This window comes from Balearica regulorum, chromosome 11 (assembly GCF_011004875.1).
Source record: "Balearica regulorum gibbericeps isolate bBalReg1 chromosome 11, bBalReg1.pri, whole genome shotgun sequence".
NCBI lineage: Eukaryota > Metazoa > Chordata > Aves > Gruiformes > Gruidae > Balearica > Balearica regulorum.
This window is the reverse complement of record NC_046194.1, coordinates 23,093,498-23,111,545: the sequence shown is the minus strand read 5'-3', so window position 1 is coordinate 23,111,545 and position 18,048 is coordinate 23,093,498. Positions and strand designations below refer to the sequence as shown.

Here is an 18,048-nt window from a genome sequence, read left to right as displayed (position 1 = left end):
GGGGAGGGCAGACACAAGAGCTTGCTTTGGGGTACCCTGGGTTTATTGCTGTGATTCGTTCAGCAGACAGGGCCAGCAGGCTTCTCCGATGGTCCAGAGAGATTCACAACAGCTCACTCCCTTCCAGGGCAACACCGAGGTGTTTCCAGATCCAGGGTTTCAGAGGACAGATGGGCTGGCATGTCTCTTTTACCCCACATTCTCCCACCCTGATTCAGTCCCAGCCCCAAGCTGGGATGCAATGAGCAGCCTGCCAGTCGGGTTCGCGGAAATGCCGGCTTTAACACAAGCGTGTGCCAAAGCAGATCCCTCTATCCCCCTCCGCTTGCACCAGCACCGTCCTCAGGCTGGCTGCTCTGCCGAGCCAGATGGCATCTTCACCCCGGGGCACCGCGTTGGCAGAGCCCGAGGAACAGACCGTCTGCAGCGAGGCTGACACAGGTTCCTCCCGCAGCCCTCCTGCCACCTACCTCGGTTTAGACTTTACGTCGTCTTCTTATCACATCTCTCTATTGTGCGATGCCAGCTTGGGTCTTACTGGATAGCACCTAGATATATTATCCTCTCTGTATGAAAATCTAAGTGTACACGGGAAGTTTTATAGCCCAGGTTGTTTCCAGCTCACTGTCTAAATGATCCGCATCCTGGAAACACAGCGGGCAGGATGTTTGCTTTTGCAGAGAGTACCCAAGTACCTACAGGAGAGTGACACATCGTGATAAGCTGCTTCAGCAAAAGGTCGACCTGGCTGGGCTACCGGCTCGTACTGAGGGCAGAATTTGGTCTGGAGAATTCACTTGGGGGGGAAAAAGACCTCCGGAGTGCTCACAGTGAGTGCAAGGCAGAGAAATATTGGGAGTACTGATGTCCCACTTTCTCAGAGGTGCTCTGCTGCTTTTCAGAAGATGCTTCTGCTATGACCAGGCTGTTCCTAACCCCCCTTCCCTCCGAGTACTAAAGACACGGTGAAATATTTCCAAACCTCCTTCAGCATCCTTCCCCACTGGGCTTGGCTCTGGCAGTGGTTGCCTGAAATGCAGCGGCGTTTGCAGCCCTAAGTCATGATTTTAATTTACCAGCTTGAAAGGGGTCATGAAGAAAAGGCTGCGTGAGACATCTCTGCTTTAGGGATGAGTAGTTTCAAAGTGGCCATCCAGTTCCTGACTCCAGATGGTGAAATGAGATCAGTGGATACGTGTGTTCCTGTTACTGTTAGCGAGTATTGCACAGGGTGGAAACGGATCTCCGATACGGTATTGCCATCATCCCTGATGTCAGTGGTGATGATGCCGGTTTCATCACTCCCGGAGAGGATCCTAGAAAATCCTCCTGTACTGATGACACCAAACCCTTGATCCTCAGCAACTCCCACATTTTGGGAGGAGTTTGCAGCCCAGTCCTCATCCTGCTGCTGATTTCTAACTGCACTTTGCTGCAGAGACATCTAAGCCTCCATAATGAAAAGCCAATTAAAGCGCACCATTAAGCGCAGCACTTTTCCTTCCTCGTCCAAACCTATCTGTCACGGAAAGGACACAGCAACCGTAGTGCAAGTTGGCAGATGCCGCTAAAAATGGGAAAGATAAGATGTACAAGTAAATTATTGACACGCCAGCCTGAAGTCTCAAACGGGACCACGACAGCCGGGGTCAGACGTACGTGGCCGCTTACCCGCTCCGTTCCCAGCGCCGCAAAGCCACCTTGAGCTCCTCCCCGAGCAGAAGCAGATTAACCACTTTTTATAGAAGCTGGCGATGGCTGAAGTTTCCATGCTACTCATTCAGCAGGGAGAGCGGGGGGCGGCGGGGGGGGGTGTTACAGGCAGAGCCAGGGAAGGATCGTCACTTCTATTTAACTTCACGTGCGCACGTGGTCTGTGCCGACCGGCAGACCTGGACGGCTCCTGGGGAAGGGAGGTGAAGGAAGAGAGCCAAGGATATGTCTCGGTGATGATGGTGGCGTCTTGCTGCTGATTTATGGGCATCGAGGAGCCTGCGTGGGATCAGTGACTCAGGGGTGAGAGCCCCTTCGACCCTCCACTATTCTCGAAAACCCCAGGGTGGGACTTTAATTAGTACGTGGAGAGGGAATGGCAAGAGGAAGGCTGAAAGCAACACGGCACAGAGGAAGAAGAGAGGAGAAATGCAGATGGGGAAGAGGGAGACAGAGCTGGAAGTACAGGGGAGGAACAGAGATGCTGTAAAGGGTAATTTTCCTGCTGGCTGATGGTGATACAGCCAGAAGACCCTGAATGCACTGAAAATCATGCAGTGCACCGTAAGTCTTGCACTCAGGGCTTCTGCTGCCTTTTAAGGAGTAGCTGCACTTTGCTTAAGGATGAAAGATTCCCACATTTAGCCCTCATTCGTGAATCATAACAGTGGCACAGTGGAATTTGAACCTCTGTGTGCTGGACCTTTCTGACGTACATGAAATATGGGATTTTTCCTCTAATAAATATTCCTCCCTCAACACACATTTCTCCTTGTTATCTCTAGATAAGAAACTGATCAAGCAGATGTAGCAGCATCAGTTCTCTGTGACAACATCCTTGCAACGTGATGTATCACAAGATCATCAGAGCAGGGCGCAGAACTGATTTATTATTTTTTTTTCTCTTTCAGCTGAGAAAAAAAAACAGGCAATGGAAAAATTTGCGTCTTATTTTCAATCTATAGTCCTTTCAGCCCTTAAAAAAACCCCCCACATATCTAAGGACCTTTCAAAGAGTTTTGGAGCAGCACAATGGGGCTTTTAGCAATGCTCATCGTGACTGGAGGGCGGGCAGCACCCCCAGTCCGCGGATGAGGAGGTCGAGGCACCACGAGGTGAATTGTGAATTGTGTCCAAGCCCAGAAAACACGAAGAGCTGGAAATAGCAGCCAGGAAGCCATGCCAGCGCCTTCCTTGCAATCACCAGACCACAGTCTGTGTAATAACAGAGTGGACACAAACAAACACACATTAAGCCCATTCCTTCCTTCTCTTGGGATGCGGATGAATCACAATTCGCTGTTGCGGTTGATAAGTCTTCAGAAGTCAGAGGGGGACCCAAATTCTTGTTTCGTTCTTTTTTGGATGAACTTGTGAAGGCTGGTTTACAAAACCTCTTGGCAACTTCTGAGTTTCCAGACCCCCTCATCGCTTCTACGGTGCCAAACATCTTCCCCTTCTCCGGAGATCACACTTCAAGTTGCCTCAAGACATGTCAGCCGTGGCCTGGATGCTCTCCGTTTCAGCTCAGGAAAATATTTGCTCCAATTTGAGTCTTGGTAATGTGGAGGACAAAGCTCTAAAGCAGCAGAGCGCATGTTCACTTAGACGGGAAGGTCCGCTGAAGGCAGCGGTGTTACGTTGCCGAGACAAGCGCAGGGGTTGGCGTGAGGACTGCAGAGGGCTGAAGTGTTGCTCAGATGATGGTGGACGGGAATTTGCAGGCACGCTGAGGCTAATCCATCTGAGCACCAACAGGAGAGGAAAGTGCCATCTAATATTCACCACTCCAGTCCAAAGGGAGGCTGGAGGAGAGGGACTGAGCTTGCTCTTCCAGGATGTAGTGGCACAGACATGGGGTAAATACACATCTTGATGTATTTGCTACATGCCTGGAGCATTGAGCAGCTGGGGTAAAGTACGGTTTCTCTGCGGCTTCCAAAGACCTCAGCACCAGCATCCTCCCTGCTGTCCTCCTCTCACCATGCCTGTCCTGGGCTCCCACCCTGACTCTCTCAGCTTCCAGGATAACTCCGCTGACTCCAAAATAAGGTCCCCATCCCTCCAGCCTCGCAGGTCCCACAGGGATGCCACCTTGCCAAGGGTGCTGGGCAGAGCATTTTCTACGGGGACCTTCCAACTAATTCCCCCGGGGCAGCCTTGCTTTTGTAGCCTTCCAAATGCATTATCAAATTCAGGTTATTTTTAGGCTCGTTTCCTAAGGAAGCAAGATTAATATGATCGCAGTGCAGACACGCATGCGTGCATGCTGTGTGTGAGACAGCGTGCCTCTGCATTTGCCCTCCCCCATATATTTTGAATTCTTGGGCCAGTTTCACCTAAGTTTGATGGAGCACTATAAGGTATCAGAGAGATCACTTTCTGACGCAGTTGGGGAAAATAGTGGGCTGGACAGAGGAGAAACTTAATGTGAGTACTTCCAGCAAATAAAGGCTAATATACTGACCAGACAGACCCCCTCCGGCGTGCCCTTCCTGCACATTCAGAGCCTTTGCCCTTGTTGCACCGGTGCGGGGAGGGAAGCGTAAGCCACGGGGGCTGCTTCAGACGAAACCCACAGCCCCCCAGGCCCTGTGGCTTGGGGGATGTTGAGTGGGCAACACCTCCCACTAGGCACACCAGGGTGTTTTACGGAGTTACAGCCCACCGTGGAGGTTTTAATGCAAAGTGCAGCTGCCCGCACACGGCCCGCCTGTGATTTGCATCTGGCTGCTCACATTTGCACATGGCCAAAAGCCTTTTTAACCGGGCTCCTCGTTCCACGTCTGCCCATGCTGGCAGCAAATAAGGTTTTGTAACACTGCCACCAGGATTTTGGCCGGGGAGAAGCACAGAAATTGGTACAGAGAGTTTTTTTCTGTGTCCTTTGCTTCTCTCCAAGTCCCTAGTGGGCCAGGACGGGTGAGAGGGAGGATGGTCTGAAGTGCTGAGCCATCCACATCACTAATAATCACCAGCCTTGAATTCACAGGGTGCTGCTGAATTCAAGACACCTCCGCTAACGTGGGATTTTTCAGGGACTGCTCTCACCTGCTTACATGCAAACAGAGGTGCTGGTGGATAGCCCTGCAATTTACAGAAAAACAAGCAATATTTTTGCTTATTTCCCTGATGGGACATATGCAAAAGCTGATTCATGAGCTCATTTCAATACCCAGGCTGTCCCCTCCGCTGGGTGTGCTTTGCATGGCCATGCCACGTTTGCTTTTCCATGCCAGGGCGTTCTTTGCATAGACCTTGATCACTATAGAAAGACTAACACCTGTGGATTTATTTTTTCAAAATACTGACAGACCCAGGGAACAGCATCCCGGCTTGTTTGTTCAGAGAGACATCCCATCTCTAACTGTACTTTTGGTGACGGTATCACACATCTGTGCGATGGTACTGCTGAGATACCAGAAAAAAGCAATGAGAAACCCAAACAGAAAAATTCCTTGGTCCTAAGTTCCCAGGCTCAGTGCGGGATCTGATCTTTAGGTGCAGCACTTACAAAATTTGACAGGTACACGCAAGTAAATTCATAGATAAACTCAGGTCAGCTGTGCTGTCAGAGAAAGTTGGGTTTTAGGCTACGTTCATCGGACTTTTGGGAAATGGGCAAATATTGAGACGTCGTTTGGAGTCATTCTATTTTCCTGTCTTTACAGAAAACTGGCCTTTTTAAACAAACAAAAAAAGAGATGGATTCTCTCTTCGCGTGCCTGCCTTTACCAGCACTAACAGCAGATTATCACAACCGGCCAAGCTCTTTACCACCCCACCAGGTGTTATTCATACCTGGGGAAAAGGGACTTCTTCAGTCCCTACAGCTCAAGAATATAAAGTTATTGCGGGAACAGTAATATGGACCAAACAATTGGCAGTTTGAACAAATTGTCTGGGGCGGAAAAGTGACCTTGTTTCCATCCCTTATTTCCTGTCTCTGCACAGCCTTGGCCAGCTGTGGGGCTCTGTGGCTACACGTTGCCACGTGGACCACGAGGTGTCCCCAGACATAGGTGCTCATATGAGTGAAGATCAAGCAGAAGGGACTCCAACAAGCAGTGGACCTTTGGACAAGGATCTGCGGGCCTTGAGCATCCTGCTCTGTGTCATTACCGCCCCGGGTACCTGAGCCAGCCAAATGAGAGATGATACGAGCTTGTTGGAGCTGCACCACCACCACCACCACCCCCTGAGCACCATGGAGATGCACCTCCCCATGGCAATGGAGATGTGGGATTTGGGGCATGAGCTGGGAGAGCGGGAGGATGGCTACAGGCTGGAGGGATGAGGGATGCTCTGGCAACCAGCTGGTTTGGGGGATCGCTTCCACCTCTCACCCAGGGTCTTGCATCTGCCGGCGGTTCCCCGAGCACGCCAAGCCCCCCGGTCTGCGGTTTGTGCTGAGCCCCACAGCTGGCCAGCCAGCGATGCACGCCGCTGGGCCAGTCTGGCTGGGGCTGCTGGCTGGACACGCTCTCCTGCCAAACACCCGCTCCTGCCTGCTCCTGCCTGCTCCTGCCTGCAACAGGGGCAGAGGGCCAGCGCCTACTCCCACCACGGCACCACCAGCGAGCAAAGCACTTCGTGCACCGCAGCGCAGCACCTTGAGGGCTGCCGTCCCCTTCCCACGGCCAGCCGGGGGCTGGGGGTGCAGGGCAGGCAGCCCCCGATCCCCCGGTGGGACCTGCCGGGGGGGGGCACAGGGTGCTCTAACGCTTTTCGCCCAGCTGGGTAGTGGCATTAGAGCCAAATCCTGCTTTGCCAGGGGATGGGACGGGCCCTCCCCCCCCTCCCCGGGATCCCCTGGCCTCGCCTGGCCCCGGCACGGAGCTTCCCGAAGGGGGGGGGGGTGGGTGCAGGGACGGGGGGGACGGACCGAGCCGGCAGCGGGGGGAGGCGGGGAGGGAGGGCGGGGGCGAGGCGGGCCCGGGGCCGGCGGGGGATGGCGCTCACCGCCTTCCCGGCCATAAAACGGCAGGGCCAGGGCCGGGCGGGCAGAGCGGAGCGGCGGCACGGCACGGCACGGCACGGCACGGCACGGCACGGCACGGCACGGCACGGCACGGCACGGCACGGCACGGAGCGGCAGGACCGCTCTGCCCTGCGGAGGTAACGGGGGCGGCGGCGGGGTCCCAGCCGCGGGGGAGGGGGGGATCCCCCGGCCGGGGAGGGCTCCGGCTCCTGGAGGGGTGGCCGAGCCGGTGTCCCCGTGGGTGTCCCGCTGCCTTTCTGCCGGTCCGGGGAGGGCTTGCAGCCTGCCCGCAGAGGTGCTCGGTGCAGGCGGGGGGTCGGCTTTGTGTGTGTGTGTGTGCCGTGTGTGTGTGTGTGTGTGTGTGTGTGTCCCGCCCCCGCAGACCCCCAGCCCTGCCGTGGGCAGCCCGGCTGCAGCCCTCAGCCTCCGCCACCCGTGACAAAGGGAGCTGGCTCCAGGCGCAGGCAGGATCCTGCCTGGTCTTCAGCGACAGGGAACAGCGGCGTGGGCATGTCACCAGAAAAAGGGGCTAAAAGCCACTGCGGGAAAGGATTTGGGGGGCTGGAAGCCAGGTGGACCTCGCTGATCCTCTTTCCGATCTTTGCAGTCTTTTCCTTGGCAGAGACTTGCCCAAGTCGCTCCTTGCTCGAAACCGATTCTCCCTGAGCATCCCTACGGGTGCGGAGGAGATGTGTGGCCATGAAATGCAGGCTCAGCTCTCCCCACCACCCAAAAGTGCCCACAGAGTTTTATCTTTGCCCTTTGGTTTCTCTGAAATTTGCTTTAGGATCCTTTAGTGCTGCTGATCCTTTGCTGGTGTTTCTTGGCTGTGGGACCAGCCCCCGGGGGGGTGCAGGCAGCCAACTTCAGAGCTGTCCCAGGGCTGCACTAACATCACACCGGGCAGAGCGTCAGGCCGACCCTGCCAGGCAGTTAGGGACGATGCAGGGAAACCCCTTTTCTCCATGGTCTCCCAAATCCCTGCACGAAGCATGGTTTGGCCAGGCTGGATGAGGAGTCTCGTCTGCTGAGCCAGGTTTATGTAAGCGCTGATTTGCGGTGTCGAGAGATGTCTTAAGAATCAGCTCGCCTTTGGAAAATGTATAAATACATGGCATCTGGCCCAAGGCTGTACCAGTAGCCCAGTATTTGTCTTGGTCCCAGAGCCTTGGAGAGATTCTGCCATCTCTCACCTGCTCTCAGCTTGGCCTCGAGTCTCTTATCGAGTACTTTCCAGGAGCAAGGACGGAGCAGGAGTGCCAAAAGGCACTGTCCCTCTGTCCTTTGTAGTGGTATCTAGCGTTGCTTTTCTGGCAGGCCTGCGGGTGCTCCTTGCGTGGGACTACAAAGTCCCCTCCAGCTCACCGGTTCTGCAGGAGACGCCGTGCCGTAATGCGGTCCTCCCCTGGCACGCTCGGCCGCTCCTCCCGCCTGGCAGGATGCTGGGTGAGGTGGGTCTCCGGTCAGACCCAGGGTGTGACGGTCCCGGCTTTCCTGTTGTTAACATCAGTATGGCATCACTGCGCCTTCCTCAGCAAAGGTGCTGAGCCCCAGCCCCGGGAGGGCTGCATGTGGTACGGAAGGGAAGGTGGCGTTGGCTAATGCTGCTTATTCCAAGATCCAGGGATTAGGGAAGAGAGAAGACTTCCAGATTCCTAGAGAGACAGGGGGAATTTTTTTGCTGACCCAAAGCGAGTGCGGTCTGCCTTGGGATCGGTGGGACGATGAGCTGCCCTTGCTGGCAGGATTAACATGGGCACGTTGCTGCTTTTTGTTGCAGGTGGGAAGGCAGCGGTAGCTCACTATGGCCCTGGCAGACAGCGCGGGCTGTGCCAAACCCAGCGAGGACTTTCCTTTCCCCGAGATCATTGAACTCAATGTAGGTGGACAAGTCTACATCACCCGCCACCCCACCTTGGTCAGTGTGCCTGGCTCACTCCTCTGGGAGATGTTCACCCAGAAGAACATCCGCTCCCTGGCCCGCGACAGCAAGGGACGTTTCTTCGTGGATCGGGACGGTTTCCTCTTCCGCTACATCTTGGATTACATGAGGGACCAGCAGCTGGTGCTGCCCGACCACTTCCCAGAGAGGAGTCGCCTGCAGCGAGAGGCCGAGTACTTCATGCTGCCGGAGCTGGTGAAGATGCTGGCCCCCAAGCTCAGCAAGCAGAACTCGCTGGGAGACGACCCATGCCAAAGCGACCCGGAGGAGCTCTCCCCCAACGCGGATGCCACCCGCAACCTGACCTCCGCCGGTGCCACGCTCCCCAGCGCCGTGGGGGGTGGCCCCGGGGGTGCCGTCACTGCCAGCACGGGTGCTGCCAGCACCGACGTCCGCAGGGCAGGTTTCATCACCATCGGCTACCGGGGCTCCTACACCCTGGGCAGGGACAGCCAGACGGATGCCAAGTTCCGCAGGGTGGCACGGATCATGGTCTGCGGCAAGACGTCGCTGGCCAAGGAGGTCTTTGGTGATACCTTGAACGAGAGCAGGGACCCGGACAGGCCCCCAGAGAGGTACACCTCCAGGTACTACCTCAAATTCACCTTCCTGGAGCAAGCCTTTGATAAACTGGCCGATGCTGGCTTCCACATGGTGGCTTGCAACTCCACAGGCACCTGTGCCTTCGCCCACGACCAGACAGATGACAGGATCTGGACCTCTTACACCGAATATGTTTTCTATCGTGAGTGACACTAAAAAAACCAACCCCACAAACCAAACACCGACTCTCCCTTTCCTCTCCTGTGCTGGCTGTTGCCTAGAAGGTAGACATCCAACCCCTGAATCCCAGCATCCCCCCTTCCCTCCTTTTGAGTTTGTTCTTGGGTTTTTTTTCCCCCCCTCCTTCCTCCACGTTGAACCTGTTCGGCTCTTCCTTGTAGCAGCTGCTGACCACCAACCTTCTTCCCTCTCTCCGACTTCTGCAGTAGCCGCCTGTAGCTCCCAACCCTCCCTGGATGTGTGGACTTGGACACTATCGTGTACGTGTTTTGGGTGGGAGGGAGGGATATGCTGGACGGTGCCCTGGGCTGGGATTCCTGCAGCTGGATGAGTTTGTCCGGGTTGGACACTGAACTCTGCGCCCGTGCAGCTCCCCGGGAACGTGCTGCATACGCTGTATTCGATCTGCCGAGGGGCTCAAGTGAGAAAGCGTTGGTTTAAGGACATGGAGAAAGGTGGGAAGCGGAGAGGAGGGCGGGCGGGGGGGGTGGAAAGATGCAGCCTCGCAGCACGGATGTGTTGCCATTAGCCCGTGTAAGCAGCTTAGCGTTTAGACTGTCAGTGCTTGGGAAGGTTAGATAAAGACGCACCCTGTGTTTGCAGTTCTGATTCTGCTGCTCTGGGATGCTCCGGGGCTTTTTTTCTTTTTTTTTTTGGGGGTGGGGTGGGAGGGGGTGGATAGACAGATGCTCTGTTCATGCGTACATGGAGGGAGGTGGGGGGGGAAGCGGGAAAGGCTTTACACGCTGTAGGGTGTAAAATGCTTATACATCTCTGAAACTAGTTGGAGGTCTGTCAGGAAAAAAGTACCTTCTTTCCTTTGGAGTACGGTCTGGGCTTCAGAGGGGTGGGCTGAGCGGCAGTCGGGCTCGGCCGCAGCCACGACTTCACAGATTAAAGGGAATCTTTGCCCGATGTGAGAATTTTTGCCACTTTGGCAGTCTCTTGTGAAGGTCTCTGCAATCACAGCTCTCCGAGGCCTGCTGTTGGGCCTAGGGCTGGCTGCCACCGCTTTACTGCGCCTGGGCAATGTGTAATAAAGGAACAAAAATGACTCGCCTCCGTCTTCGTGTGCCGAGGTGCAAAGCAGGCAGTGCTGGGTGCGTGCCCTGTGCACCCGGAGGTGTTGCTCGAGCAGGACACCAGCGCTGGCGTGTGGGCAGGGAGCAATGTCCTTTAGCGTTTGGATTCAAATAAAGAGGAGAAGAAAGGAAGACAAACTTCCTGGAGACCTCTTGCCCTCCTCTGACCCCTTGCCCCTTCCTCCTCCTTGAACCCTCGCTCCCATCCCCACCATGCCGAATTGCAACTCAGCGCATCCCTGCGGAGATGCTGGTGCAAGCGGTCAGGTCCACCCGGCTGCAGGCCAGCCTTGGATGATGCATTCATCCCTGTCGCTCAAACGGGGTCTTGCAAGCTCTGGCACGAGGGGTTGCCTGACGTCCCCAACCGCTGCCTGCGCCTGCCGGCTCTTGGCTCCCTCCCGCCCGCCATCCAGCCCTGGTCCTCTGGCTGCTTCTTGAGCAGCCCCTGCGAAGCCCTCGGTGCGGGGAGCTACAGGATCGCCTCGCCAAAGGGGCATTTCTCCTTGGGGTTGGGTTGGGAGGAAGGTTTGCAGCCGGTTTCCGAAGAGGTGGGAGGGCTGCGGTCTTCTGGTACGCGGGGCGAGCAAAAACTTTCCAGCGAGGCAGATCCTCTGCCCTGACGGAGGGGAAGGTGAAAATGGTATTTTTATAAGGGCCCGTTCCGCGTTGCAACGGCGTTTCGAAGAGGAAATGACAACTGGCTTTAAAAAAAGAAAAGAAAAAGGAACTTGAGCTCTGGGTGGGGAGAGAGAGAGGCTGAAGGACAGAATTAAAACCTTTTCAATGAAGGGGGAGGGGACACATTTGCTTGTTTGTTTTGGGTTTGGCTTTTTTTTTAACTAAAGGTTTTTTCTGATCATTAGTAATTAGGACTGATTGGAAAAAAGAAATTGCTGCCTTGTGGGAAACGCTGGTGTTTTGAAATTTGCTTTTTCCCCTCTGGAACTGGACTGAAAAATTGATCTCGCAGGAGGAAGCATTTTTCCTGAGGGAGAGACCGTAATGGCAAAGTCAACATTTAGGTGGTTTTGATCTGTTGGGTTATGTGATCTGGGCTGCTAAACCCAATACTCTGAGTGAAAAAGGATCGGAGCAGAAGAGTTTACTTTTGAATCCTTTTAGAGCCAGACAGTTTTCATGAAAACCGATACTTTGTGAAAAAAAAACCACATCTGTTGACATCTATCTCTACAAAAAATACAACAAATTTGGGTTTGTTTCTTTTCTTTGCATATATGTAGTAATAGGAAGAGTGTCCTTTTGCTGCTGCCCCTGGCTGGGAGGAGAACTTGGTTAATGAGATCGTTAGGAGAGACCATTTGCAGGGAAAGGGTGGCACGGAGAAACCATCGCTTTGAGGTCCTCATCCTCTGAACAGTCATGGCAGGGCAGTCGAGGTGGGGATGGCTGAAGTGAGTTGGGAAGCTCTCCCGGTCTCCAGGGCTTCAAGGAGACAGTGCAGAAGGTGCTTTCCTGCTGTCGCCTGTTTTGCTGGCTTTTCCTAGGAACGTGCCGGCGTTTCAGTGCGTTTCCAGACCTCAAGCTGCCTGCTGAACCGTGGTGGTCTGTCTCTGCGTTGGGCTTCTTCAAAGCACTGAGACCCTACTGTCCTTGAGCTTGTGATGATCTCCCCTCAGCATCTCCCACCACCCAGGATGTCCTTAGGGACTCAAGGGGAAAATCAAGTGTTGCTCAGTTTCCTTCCCTTCTGGATGTTGGACTTGCAGGTGATTTTTTTTTTTTTTTTTCCTTCCCAAGGAGGTGGTGTGACCCTGCTCTTCAGGCAGTGATTTCTGCCAGTGCACAACTGGATGAAGTCGATGCCCCCCCAGCTAGCACTGAAGCACAGCACCAGATCCTGCTAGAGGAGCTGGTGGCAGCAGCCTCTTCGTATCTCGGAGCTGTAAGCAAAGATCCTCCACATACACTGCAGGTCCAGGGCTTTGGAGAGGATCTGGCCATGGGTGGCTTTGATCCAGCGTAGGAGGGCTGGCACGTCCAAGGACGGGCACGTGGGCTGTGCGTGGGCGGGCAGAGTGCAGTGCACACCTGTAGTAAGAACGGGTTGTGTGTGCGTTGGGGGATTAGCCACGTCGGCTGCAAAACCCTGGGGCCGGGAGGGATCCCTGTGATTATTTTAATCTGACCGGCGCTGAGCAGTCATCGGGTTTTCTGAAGGGAGTCCTGCTGTGAACGAGAGGTGGGGACTGTGTCTAAGCTAGAGCTGGTCCATCCCCAGATGCCAGACCACCTGCACCTTGGCCTCGAGGATGGTTTTTAGGACAGCGTAAGAAGCCCACAACCCAAGGGGGGGGTCTCCATGTGGCAGCAGGTCCCCCGTGGAAGAGCGTGGACCACGGTGGGGGAGAGCGTCCTTTGGGAAGGCGTCCGGTCTCATTGCAAAGCTCAGCAGCTGCTGAGCTCACCAGAAACCGAGGAATGTTTTCATAAAGGGCTTTAAGCTTTCAAAGCTTGTTTGCTCTCTGAGGGGTAATATAACTCACTCTCTCATTTAGAGATCCCCAGAAAATCATCCATCCCAAAATAATATCCCTTGTGCAAATGAGGCAGAACATGAACTCGGGCTGGGTCTGCGTTCCCAGGCGAGCACCCTGCCCACAAATTGCTGGTTATTCGCTCGGCGTCTCGTTCTGCACAAAAACCGCAAGAACCCAGCTTTCCCCATAAGGAAAAGCCAAATTCCGTCTGTCTCCACCAGACACTTCTGCCACCCCAAGAGAACATCTGAAAACGTTTTATCTCCTAGTTCTGTCTTCAGCCCCTCTCTAAGGGGACCCCCTTCGGTGGCAGAAAGGTCCTGTCCTGCCCAAAAGCTGAGCTCTCCCCATCCTGCCAGGAAGCAATGAGGATGGAGCAGATCAATACTGGGAAGAGGAGAAGCAGGGTCCTGCGGGGTCCAGAAGATTAGAGAGGCTAGAGGCAGAAAACCCCATCCCTGTCCTAGAAATCCCATCCTGCCATGGGAGACCCGAGAAGCCCAGGCTGCTCAGCGCACCACAAAGATCGCGACTGACTAGATTGCGGTGTTGGAATAGCGAAGGACTTACTGATCAAGAAGCACAGAACGGGTAGAAGCAGCGGTAGCTGGAAGCTGTAACCGACCTCTTCTAATCTGAAAAATAAAACCCAAAAAAACCTACCTTTAACAGCTATTGAGAAAAGCTGTTGGAGAGATGGGGGTTCTCCAATTCTTGGTGCAGAAACTGCAGCCTGGATGTTTTCTGTAGGAAAGGGTTTAACAAAGCAAAGCTTTTAGGCTCGGTTTAGCAGCTGACACCAGTTGGCAGGAGGTGAGACAACATGCAGAGCATTGCTCTGCTCTGGCCAGCCATGGAGAAGCCTCTGGGCCTCCTTCCTGGGGCCACGGGAGAAGCAGGAGAGGAAATGCAGCTGAGCAGTCAGTGTTTGCATTTTCTGGAAGTCGTGAGAGCCAGAAGATGCTTTGGGTTGGGTAAGCTGTTCCGGCAGCTGGCGGAGGGCTGCAGGAGCACTTTGCCAAATGAAGCTTGTTCAACCTGTGCTGACAGCTTGTTCTGAGCTAAAGCAGGTTAGACTTTGTGACTTTGTGATGTGCAGATGGTTTTCCTAAAAGGCTCTTGCCGTTAAAAAAACTTTTGCTTAATTCTAGGTGGCGGGTGGCTGGGAATTATTACCCACCCACACCCCCACACCACCCCCCCCCCCCCCCCGAGAGCTGTACAGTATCTGACGGAAATATGTTCTTGCAAATAGACTAAACCAGATTTCATCTAAATCATGTTTGAGTCCACAGTACAACCCCTGCATCCCAGATGTCTGTCCCCTCTCCCTCCCTACCCTCCTCCAGGCTACATACGCTGTGATGCAGCGTCCGCTTTGCCAACAGCATCCTTAAAGTGACCCTAAAGGGCACGTCCCAGCCCCCCAGGGCAGCGGGACAAATCCGCCATCAGAAATAGATTTTCTTCCTGTTCACAGACTAGAGCACAGAAAACTCAGCACCGTGGTTTCCTAGACTCAGCCCGAAACTGGATGATGTGGTTCAGCAGGAGGCTGAGGAGCGTGCAGCAATTATAGAGGATAAATACAGCTCTTTACTGCGTACTGTCGAGTGCCGTCCTCTCTTGCAATTCTAATCGGGGACACAAAAAGTCTCTCCTGCCAGCAGCCTGAAGAAGAGCATTTGTATGGGAAGCACAGATCACCTGGCTGGTGTTACCGGAGGAGCTGTACGAGCCCCAGCCTTGCTGGATTAATTTAGGAGCTCTGGCAAAGGCTGGTCGGGGCTAGCAGGCAGGGATGATCCGATGTTCCTGATCGTTGGAGCGAGTGAGACGGAGCCTGGCCTTGTCGTGGTCCTCTCATCATCGTTTAGAGGACCTCTGTGGGAAGGCAGGGAAGAGGAGCACGTCGTATCCTCTTTCTCCTGTCCTGAGGTCCTCAGCATGTGCTGACGCCACAGCTGAGCCCAGGCCACCCATCCCTGATGGGAGGAACCGTATCAAAGCCACCACGGGCAGAGGACGGAGACTGGTGCAGCCTGCCCAGGCCACAGCAGCTCAGCTCAATCCCCTGCCCAGGGTCTTTCGGAGAGCTTGATGGTGGACACCTCGGTGCCTACCCCAGGGACCGTGGCTGGGAAGAACAGCCCCCTCTCACCACAAGCACACGGAAGGGTGCTGTAGATTTTGGGGCCGTTCCACAAGCGGGAGCCAAGTTTCAGATGCGATTCGGATGCACGTCCTCCGTTACCCAGGAGGGCTCCGTTACTTCAGGCTGCTCAGCCCTTTCTAAACGTGCAGGTCCCTTCAACGTTGAGGAAGCTGCCCCCAATGCCTAGATGGTTTTAGCTCAATTTCTTAAGGAGAAAGGTTTGTGTAACCTCACACAGCGTGTTCCTTCCCTTTTCTTAAAGGACCTGAGTCTGCGGGCTAGTTTCACTCCAACCTGGCAGTGTTTCAACTACTAGGAGACTGCTAGTCTCATGAAAATCTGTTTTGGGGTATAGCAGACCTCCTCAAATCCCTTTCCCCGCCCCCCCGCCCAGAGCATGAGCTCAACTTTTAAGAAGCAAAACCACACAAGAAAACAGAATTTGTGGGCTCCCCGCCCTCCGCAAGCTCCACAGACAAGCAGCCTGCTGAGCCTGTGCAGGAGCTGGCGAGCCCTGGAGCGCACCAGAGTCGAGTTCGTGTTTAATTTACAGGTCCCCTGTGCAGGCAGATCGAGGTACTGAGCAGAGCTGGAAGATGAAGGATGCTCAGATGCTTACTGCTTATGCTTTGAGCCTGTAGAGCATTCGTCGCGCCTCTGCCTTGGGCAGCAGCTTGCTCGTACCAGCTCTTCCTTCATCGCAGCATAGTTTGACCAAGGCGCGTGGTCAAATAGCCCCCGAGGTTAGAGAGGTTAAGGGCAATCCCTAGAGCTTGGAAAGGCATCTGAGCCCGAGATGCACCTTGCAGCAGTCTGGCAGACGTGAGCACGCTGTGTTGGTGACGGAGGATAACCAGGCAGAGACCTGCAAAAGAGCCGCTTCGTCCGCAGAACTCTGCAGCAGGTCTCTGCCTGTCGCTTGGATCTGGAGGGAGGCGGTGGTACCTCTGACAGAAGGAAAAGTCCCTAATGGAGAGGCAGCAGGAGAACTACTGGGACAAATGAGTGGGTTTCTAAAAACAAGAACTTTTTATTTAAGGAAAGGGAACATAAAAATCCAGAGTAAAGCTCAATGGGAGGGTACGGGAGCCTTGCGAGCAGCCTTGGGGATTTCTGCACGGCCATCCCAAATTGTCAGCTCCAGGGCACACAGCCGCAGAGCCGCCACGCAGCCTGGGGCCACGAGGGCCACCAGAGCCTGGGAGCGGGGATCACCCTCCAGACGGGGCTTTCGGAGGGGCCCTCATGCTCCCCGCTCCGCAGAGGAGGCTGTAAAACCTCGGTGCTCCTAGCAGAGCGGGACATGGAGGGCTGGGCAGGAGCAGCCCTGGGAGCTCCCAGTGGAGCACGAGGAATCGTTGCCATATAAAGAAGCAATAAAAACAACCGGCTTGAGGCTTTGCTATTCCCCCTCTGCACACCCCAGCATCAGCTCCTGGCTGCAGCCCATGCCCCGGAGCAGGACCGCGGGGGGTGCTCAGCGTGGTTGGGGTATGGTGCCCTTCCTCTGGAGGGGCTGGTGGACATCTGCCACACCACTCTTTCATCCCCTGCATTGTGAAATTTTTCCATCCCCACTCAAAACCAGGGCTGGGCACGTGACAATGAGCAGTTTTGGGTGCTGGTTGTACCCTTTAGGGGCAGGAGGAACATCCTTGTCCTCGGGGAGAGATGCCTGCCGGTGCTAGCAGGGTCTACCACTGCCCTCCCCTTACTGCATCCCATGAACGGGCACTGGGGGCAGAGGAACCACCGCTTCTCCAAAAAGTCCCTTGCAGCTAGCTTCCCCCCCACCTGCACAGCCTGCACCCTCATTTCTCCTGCTCCGGGGACCCCTGGAGAGGGGTGGCTGCCCCTCCAAAGCTCTCCCTAAGGGCAGGGAGAAGGCAGAGGTGGCATAGCCAGGATCCTCTTTCCCTGCCAGTGTCCCAAAAGACAGAGACTCCCTAACGGGGTGCCTGGGGTGCAGCTCAGTCTCCTGGGGGGGGGGGTGTTTCCTTTCTGGCATCTGCAAAGACAATGCTGCTGCTGTGCCCCAGCTCGGGGCTCCTCTGCACCGGTAATCCCGTCCCACCACCCCCAAAATGCATCCACATAAGCACTGCTCTGCCCACCCTTGGGGCCACGCTTGTGGACCTCTGCTAGCCTCTGCGTGGCTGCCTCAGCCCTCTCGGCTTTGCTGGAAGCTGCGATTTCACTAGACATTCATCTTGCAAGTTTGTTAGGATTTTAGTTCAGAGCCCTTTTCCATGACAAGGGAGGGCTAAGAACCAAAAACCAAACAAAGGCATAAATGTTTAGGGCTCAATGACCAAAAAAAAAGAGTAAATAAAGGAAACTGTAAAAGAAAAAAAAAAATTCAAGTTTTCCTTAACCCGGTCTTGTGCTTCAGGGTTGGCCAGACCGTGTTTATCAGTACCTGATTAGCAGATACTTGTAGCCAGAGGAGCTGATGGCCCAAAGAGATGAGGTCTAGCGAACCCGAAGCAGGGCTTCTGCCAGCTCTTCACTGGGTGTATTGCAGAGGAAAAAGCAGCAGGAGCAAGGGAAAAGAGCAAGGATCCTCTTTGCACATCCCTGCGCAGCCAGGCGGGTCTGTGCTTTGCTGGATGCACCAGGCTCTGCTTCTCCCGCGGTTCAGGGACCCCGCGGAGGTGGCAATGGTTCCCTTGCAGCGCCAGGAGCAGCAGCGTGAGGAGTGCTGGAGTCTCATCCCGACCTGGAACAGGGATGGTGCAGGGATGGGCACGGGGTTCAGCCTTACCCTGCACTGCTGCAGCCTCACCCAGCTCACCCTGCCTCAGTTTCCCCAACCTATAGGTGCAAGGCAAACCAATCCTTTTTGGTGCTTATGGGGATGCTCTGCCGAGCCAAACTCTCCTGGGGGGGTG

The 18,048-nt window shown here is 54.9% G+C and overlaps 1 protein-coding gene across 1 annotated transcript; it reads left to right on the top strand.

The window, feature by feature from the left end:
* Positions 1–6,702: 6,702 nt before the first annotated feature.
* Positions 6,703–10,637, top strand: LOC104634300 (BTB/POZ domain-containing protein KCTD12-like). The gene is made up of 2 exons (XM_075763738.1): positions 6,703–6,831; positions 8,475–10,637. The coding sequence occupies exon 2, from the start codon at positions 8,499–8,501 to the stop codon at positions 9,387–9,389; it is 891 nt and encodes a 296-aa protein (XP_075619853.1). The 5' UTR covers positions 6,703–6,831; positions 8,475–8,498; the 3' UTR covers positions 9,390–10,637.
* The last annotated feature ends 7,411 nt before the right edge of the window (positions 10,638–18,048 follow it).

Excerpts from the sequence above, each read along its gene's own strand:
- LOC104634300 (XM_075763738.1), top strand. The coding sequence starts at position 8,499 with ATGGCCCTGGCAGACAGCGCGGGCTGTGCCAAACCCAGCGAGGACTTT.